Below are 7949 nucleotides of genomic sequence, written 5' to 3' on the forward strand. Positions count from 1 at the left end.
CAAAAAAAAAAACGTTTTTTTTTGTTTTGTCTTATCCCTAATGGTTATTGTTTCCACCGATCCATGCTCCTTGCCATGTTTTGAAGAATGCACGAAGGGAAATACGTCACCTCCACGTTGCACGCACGTTTGGCCACAATGGCACGCCTGCCCCCTGCAGCCTTGGCGAGCAAATGTCGATGCTCGGCTGTTCAAAATGGATGATTGAACTGTGCATGCGTGTGGAATATGCACGCTATTAATTCTGAAGTTCTGAAGTGAAGAAAGAGAAAAAAAATAATAAATAACAGCCTTCACACACTGAGGAAAACCGCTGTATTGCAACGACTAACAGTGGCTCATTTTGGGGAATAAAAACGACAACGAGCATTGCCATTCGACCCCTCCCACTAGGGAACGTGCTTCCCACGTCCATGCAGACAAAAAAACAGCATATCCCAACACGAAACATAAGTCAATAGCTCGCAATACCTTTTTCTGCACAAAAATATAAGTGGCGCGCGTGTACGCGCATCCACGAACACGCACGCGCGCCCACTAACGTGCACGCGCATCCACTAACATCCTGTCGAATGCACAATCAGTAAAAAGCACGAAGAAATAAGTCTGTGTGGAATATGGTGTGCTGGAATCAGTGAGGCGTTTGCAAGGAAAATCATTAATTGGCCTCTACCGCCACCTGGTGGATTTGGGGTGCAAAATCTTTCTCATGCCCATGGCACCGTCGAGGAATGTCCATAGAAGGATTTCATGCAGAAATCACGGAAATTGCAATAAAATACATGCAGTGTCCAATCGGTCCAAAAATGTCACTTATAATGTACATTAATGTTACGCGGTTGGCTAAATCCGATGCCAGCGTAATTATGATTGTTATCTCCCTCATGCAATGGCTCAGAAATGTTGGCACACTCGCATTTTGACGGTCCCCCAGTTTTCCAAAACCGTGGCTCATTTTTTTTTTTTTTTTTTTTTTTTTTCCCCCCCCCCTGCACAATCAAAACCTAATTTACATAATTGGCTAAGCAAAATGCACGAGGGTTAAACATTCAATAAATAAATAAATAAATAATATTAAGACCAAATTCTTTGAAACATTATAATTATGTAAGTTCCTTTTGGATAAAACTAAATTTATTAAAATAGTTATTTTAAAATTAAAAAAAAAAAAAGTGCAAAAGTATAAATTGAAACAACTCAGAAAATCGTATTCATAATCTTTTTTTTTACAATTATGCTGATATTGTAATTGTGGAATGTAATAATTGAAATTGTAATTGAATTTTGGTTAATTGCACATTTACCATTTAAACCGAAGTGTTTCCCCTCCGCTCTTTCTGTACAGAGCGACACAGGCGACGAAAACGGCTCTGACAGTTTCATGAACAGCATGGACCCCCAGCTGGAGCGTCAAGTGGAGACCATCCGCAACCTGGTCGACTCCTACATGGCCATCGTCAACAAAACAGTTCGCGACCTGATGCCCAAGACCATCATGCACCTGATGATTAATAACGTGCGTCCTCTCCGAGGGGTCGGGAGAACTTTTTTGCAGCTCGCCGTAACGTTCTATTGTGCTATCCAGTGTAAAGAGTTCATCAACGCTGAGCTGCTGGCCCAGTTGTACTCGTGTGGCGACCAGAACACGCTGATGGAGGAGTCTCAGGAGCAGGCGCAGCACCGCGACGAAATGCTGAGGATGTATCACGCCCTGCGCGAGGCACTCCACATCATCGGCGACATCAGCACGACCACCGTCTCTACCGCCATGCCGCCACCTGTGGATGACTCGTGGCTGCAAGTCCAGCGGGGTGGCTCCGGAGGAAGGTGAGAAAGTACTTTATTGTTCAAGTCAGACTTGGTAGCTGTCAGGGTTACCTCTTTGACATCTATTAAACACAACACAAAAGGGAGAAAAGACACTCAGTTCAGGGCTCGCGAGGAGAGAGGAGAGGAACTGACTGATACAATTCACTCCTGCACTCTCTGAAGATTCCTCTCCTCACCCTCTCTATTTATTTGGTTTTCCACACCCCTAGTTACATGGGTGTTCCAACCCTAAAAATGCAAATGCATAGTTGGAACACAGTGTACTTGTTTGTCTATTTGTTGTGCATGTGAGTGGAAGATTGCTGAGTACGTGTGGTCAAGTTTGCAATCCTTTCTGAACAGAAACCAGGCGGCCTCAGCAGACTGGCTCGAACCATTCTGCTGTGTTAGATGTTGTAGTTCTTCAGCTTTTTGAGTCATCTTCAAATAGCCAAGCTATGTGAATGTGAGTGGGAACAGAGCAAAGCATTCTTCATTGCAAGTAGGGGTGTGAATTGCCTAGTACCTGACGATTCGATTCGTATCACGATTCACAGGTCACGATTCGATTCGATACCGATTAATCCCGATACGAATGGTCACGATTCGATACCGATTAATCCCGATACGAATTTATAAGTCGATTGTTGCGATTTTTTTTCATTCATATTTAGAAAATACTAATCAGTAAGCTTGTAGAGTGTAAGATTTATATGAAAATGTATTATTTATTTATCTGAAATTTCAGTCTTATAGAGGTTGTAATCTGTTTCATGTTTGAACAGCATTAAAATAAAAATATTAAGGCTTAATGTGCCGTTCATATAACATTCTTCCATGCTCAAGGTGTGAATCCTAAAAAAAAAATAAAAAAAAATAAAAAATAAAAAAAATCGATTCTGCCGATTATTGAATCGATTCGAGAATCGCGCGATGTAGTATCGCGATATATCGCCGAATCGATTTTTTTTAACACCCCTAATTGCAAACAGAAGCAGTTCTCCATTGCAGCAAATGTATGATAACTCATTATTTACAATTATTCCTACAGTAGCGTAGTGGTTCACATAGTTGGCTTTGATTAATTCCACTCGAATGTAACATTCACAATCGATCAGCCGTCCATTCCTGGATGTATGAATGGTTGTCTGGACGGTCTTCATCGTCCTCTCCTTCCTCCAGGTCTCCGGCCACCAGTCCGACTCCAAATCGCAGGGCACCGCCAGGCCCCCCGGCTCGCCCTGGTTCTCGGGGACCTCCTCCTGCCGGGGGACCCCCAGTACCGTCCCGCCCCGGGGCTTCTCCAGACCCTTATAGCGGGCCGCCGCCCACTGTGCCCTCTCGACCAAATCGCGCACCTCCGAGTGTGCCCAGGTGAGTTGCAACTAAAGTATTTCTATTCCTCTCCTGAGAATTTAGTTGGATTTCGTACAAAAAATGGAATATAATGTATATATTCCCACCAGTAATATACTAAAAAACACACACATGTGGCAAATTATCATTATACAGTTTGAATAGCAAAATAAGTTAAAACTATGCTGTCGTGCCCCTGGAACAGGATAAGGAAGCGAGATAGGCACAGGAACAGGAGAAAAGAATTACCTCCTTTTCATTCATGGCGACTTGTTGTTAGGCAGAATTTGTAGAGCCCTGTCAATTAATTGTGTCCCATTGACCAATTGAAAGAATTGTCTAATGTCAGCCACTAGACTGTTTGAATCATAAAACTAGGGGCTGTTGATGTTGTGCCCCTGGACAGGAACAGGAACATGGGATTGTTTGGCTCTATTTCCCTGCCCTAAATTGTTGCTAGGCAGAATTCAGTCACTGGTGTACCTTGGACCAATTTTTAAAAAGTGCCTTATATCGACCACACCCACTAGACAGAGAAACTAACAAATTTCGTATGATTTCCGACTAAATTCTCATGAGAATATCCAAAGTATTTGGTGCTGAGAATGTTAAGAACTGGTGTGTATCCTCTGTGTTGGGAAGGGGGATGTGAAGACACCCGGACGAGAGCGTAAGGAGGTAAAATTTAAAAATATAAATAGATAAAAAAAGAGTAGGAATATAGATTACCAGCAACTCTGAGACAACTTCCTTGTCTGCTTTGACTGCTGTCCCGTTCACAAGCACCTCACCAGTGTAACTGTGCCTGTCCCATTTCTATGCTAGCTAGTTCTTTAACCTTCTAGCTGACATCCCGCTATGTAACTTCCTGTTTCTCTCTTCTTCATCCACCTTCTTTCTCTTTCTTTCTTTCCTTCCTTCTTTTTTCACCACCGCTTCCTTCCCGCCACTCGACCACGCTTCTTTCCACAGAATCACTATCACTGACCAATGAGGACTAACCTTTCTGGTATGTTGGTGCTGTCTGCCATTTTCATCTTCAGCATCGACAACGGCTGCCTTCCTTCTTCTTCCCCTCCTCTTTCATTTTTTTTCTTCACTCATTTTTTTGTTCTCTTTTCAGAGTGCTGCATGGGAGCACGCACACACCAATTCAAAAAGTGTGTTGCGTGACTTTTGAGCATTAACCTCCCCCGAAAGAGCTCAAGTCAACTGTTAGCCTCCATTTTGTGTCAATGTCATATGTGTGAGATGTACCATGACTCCCCATCAGTCCACTTTAGCAACCACTTTCAAAATGTTGATCCGGGGGGAAAAAAGAAAAAAAAAACTCCCTTACATAATGCAGATTTATTCAGTGGTTAGCCAGTATGAGCTACTTAGGTTAGCAGCTGCGGTTTAAGCTTCTTTGCTTATAATTATTATAAAAAATACCGTGTCTCTGGGCCCATTTTGTTGATAATGGTTTAGCATGACAAACACTGCAAAGGTTGATGAATGATGTACATCATAATTCTACGTAAAAAAAATACTATTACAGTTGCTAGCAAACTAATTAAAATTTTGACTCTTTGTTTTTATTTATTTTATTTAATTTTTGAATCTGTATGTTATAATGTGAGGTTTGACAAGGAAACTTTATTACCACTTTAAAGACCTTTTAAGATGCAAGCTAAATGTAGTAAATGTAACTACCACCATTTACACATGCTAATTTGTTGAGAGAAAGATTAATAACAGTATATTTTTCAAAGCCCTTTAAGATAAGCAAAGATAAACATAGTGATACTAATTAGCTAAACTACTAGAAATATGAAGTACATTATGTACAAAAAATATGTAGTTACTTTTTTTTTTTTTTTAACTAAGGAATGCTGTGAATAGCCGTTTTCCTTCGACTTTAACACTTGCTAAACTAAGCTAGGCTAGCTAGCTGCAGCCATTAGCAGCTAATAATGGAAGCGTAGGTTACCAATGGCTGATGGTTGTTGTGTTTTTTACTTTAATACAAACCCACAGCTCCTCCATGAGATGTTGTGATTGATGACGCATGTTTTTTCAACACAAGGTAGCGCTATAACCACCACTCCAAATGAGCAAACGTTAACCCCAATGTGTGGATCCCCCTCCGCCCTCTTTGTGTGTGTCCCCAACAGTCGGAGACCCCCACCTTCACCCACCCACTAGACCTCCGAGCTCCTCCTCCTTCCTCCCCTTCTTCTGTCTCTCCTCTCCGGGCCGATGGCGCCACCTTCCTGTCTTCTGCAGCGGTGGCTCCTACCTCCAACCCTCAATTAGCGCCACCTGTTAACCATACTGCTGCACAACACCTCCACATACTTGATGCATGGTCCACTATAACGCGCAGGCCCCATTAAAATAGACTGTGAATATATTATACAGTAAATTGTCATACACAAGTTAATCACTTTGTCGTAAAACTAAAATAAAGCAAAACTACTCGCCTGATAGGTAGCTAGAGTGAAATTTCAGACACACATACCTGCTGCATGACCCACAAACAGACTCCATTAAAATGAACTGTGACTAGATTATATTGTGTCTGACACAGGTGGCAATTTGTTAGCAAGCAAGTTAATAAACCCTAAAATAAACGGATGAAGGGAAATTCCAGGTATAGCAGCATCATAAAAATCTTTTGCTATGTTGCTATGCTAACATTTATATTAGTTTACATTTTGGCTGTGAAATGGACAAAAACAGTAAAGCACATTTTCAGCACAGTTAGCGTCTTCAGTCACTTTCATGCTAACCATTTTAGCCATGCTTTAGCTAACCATGAAGCTACATGCTAATTCCGTTAGCACCCGCTTGGTACAAAGTTAATTTGTAAGTCTGTGGTCACACCCTTTCCCTAATTCACCAAAAGCACAATTTCAACAAAACACACAGAAATAAAAATGTAAACACTTGCAGAGTGGTCTCCCAAGGTGGTCCGAAGTCACACGCGATGTTGGCTTGAACTCCGTTGTATGAATGGGTGACCGTTACTTTGACATCATCTGACCATATTTGGACATCTGACGCACTCTCTTCTCGTTCTGCACAGCAGGCCGACAAAGGGGCGCTTTTCGAACTCCTCTAGACATCACACACCCCTTTTTTCTTTCATCAATTCATTACTCACTCACTCGGTCCACATTTCTTGCACAGAAGCTATGCAAAAGGAAGTGCCTCCTCCCTCCCTCCCCCTCACTTTTAATTTGATCCCTGGGTGAACGAATGAGACTGTTACCTCATCAAGGCGGGATATAAATAAAAAGTGCAATATGGTAGCATGTTTCTGTGCTGGGGACCCTCCCTGTATAACTCCTAACATGTTTTGATTTTTATCATTTAAAAAAAAAAAATGATGATTTGCCCCCTTTTCTTTTTCTGCTTTTTTTTGTTGTCAGTGGTCACGGGGGTGAGTGAGAGGAGGCGTTCCATGTACACGATTCTCCTTCTGTTTGTTTACTCTCAACTGTGTTGTGTCGTATTTTTGGAGCCCTTAACCAAGTGATGTCATCAATCAATACAGCCCACCCTCCCTTCCCTTGTGCATCTCACAACTGCAAAAAAATGTACACCCTCACTTGTGATTTAAAAATAGTTTATCATTGAAGACGGAAGATATCTCTACGGTTATTCTGTATATATGTGTTGTGCATCTTACTGTTTGAATGCAGGGTTTCCCCACCAGGGACCCTTAGTTTGGACAACCCTGCTTGTGCAATGTATGAAATGTATTCATATTTAACTTAAAAAATGTATTGCAGTGATGTATGTTTATGGATTTTCGTGGGATGTTTGATGCTGTGCTGTAGCAGAAAGATTTTGGTGTTATGTTTCCCCTTTGTTCCTGCGCCTGTGCAACAAGGGCAAATTACTGTTACTGTGGATGCAACCATGACTTCACCCTGCAGGACTGCTGTGACATTGTTCACGTATAGAAATAAACTGCAGTGCACTGACTAAATTAGGTGTCCTGCTTTGTTGTATACCACAACAATTATACAATTTTACATCAATTATACATCTTAAATAGGGGTGTGACGATATCGCGATACGGCGATACATCGCGATATTTTCTCTCCACGGTGGGTTATCGATATGCCTATGCCAAGTATCGATACAGCCGCTGTAACGGCTCCATTGTTCCTTATTGCGCAATTACTTGGCGGGCCGCTAGAGGGAGCGCCTCATAAGAGTGGCGGAGAAATGCGAGGCAGTCTTCAGCCGAAGAAGACCCAAGTAAACAAAACACCGGCTGCATACAAGTCAGATGTGGATATATTGATATATGTGGAATGGATACATTTCGGATTTTAGCAAATGGAATAGAGAAGAGACGGACTTGGGTGGATGCAAGAACTGTCTCACAATAGCTACACTGGAAACATGACGAATATGACAGCCATTTAGAGCGGCATCATTGAGAACTAGACTTGCTAAAGGTAAGAGCTAATTCTCTCTCTGTCTGCTAATTTAATTCTCCAAGGGCAAAGTTGGTCACGCACAGCATCTCTGTGTATATTCGCAATCGATTTCCACCCGTAAAGCGTAGTTGTGAACGATGGTTTTCGCTACGTGATTTCATTAGGCGTCAGGGGCACGAGGGAGATGTCTTGCTCGTTGAGTTTAAGCGGGAGCAATACGACACGAAAAACGCAACGCTGTGATAGTTACAAAATGAAATGGAGCTCAGCTAAAACTCCCGAATGTCGGGACACTCTCCCGAACTTCCAAACTACACTAGTGCAACAAGAAATGAGTAATGGCAA

General features: G+C 42.0%; 1 protein-coding gene across 22 annotated transcripts in view; it reads left to right on the forward strand.

The window, feature by feature from the left end:
* dnm1a (dynamin 1a) overlaps positions 1-7144 on the forward strand; it is a 51677-nt gene extending 44533 nt beyond the window's left edge. For 9 of the 22 annotated variants that reach the window (XM_077497512.1, XM_077497530.1, XM_077497532.1 and 6 more), the window contains 4 exons: positions 1346-1516; positions 1586-1827; positions 2992-3183; positions 5322-7144. In XM_077497512.1, coding sequence (XP_077353638.1) covers positions 1346-1516; positions 1586-1827; positions 2992-3183; positions 5322-5352 — 636 coding nt within the window. In that variant the 3' untranslated portion in view covers positions 5353-7144. Of the gene's footprint in view, positions 1-1345; positions 1517-1585; positions 1828-2991; positions 3184-3807; positions 3844-4137 lie in introns of all 22 variants that reach the window. The other 13 variants (XM_077497528.1, XM_077497513.1, XM_077497527.1 and 10 more) reach the window with 11 other exon arrangements.
* Positions 7145-7949: the final 805 nt, after the last annotated feature.

Source organism: Festucalex cinctus, chromosome 15 (assembly GCF_051991245.1).
Source record: "Festucalex cinctus isolate MCC-2025b chromosome 15, RoL_Fcin_1.0, whole genome shotgun sequence".
NCBI classification, from domain to species: Eukaryota; Metazoa; Chordata; class Actinopteri; order Syngnathiformes; family Syngnathidae; genus Festucalex; species Festucalex cinctus.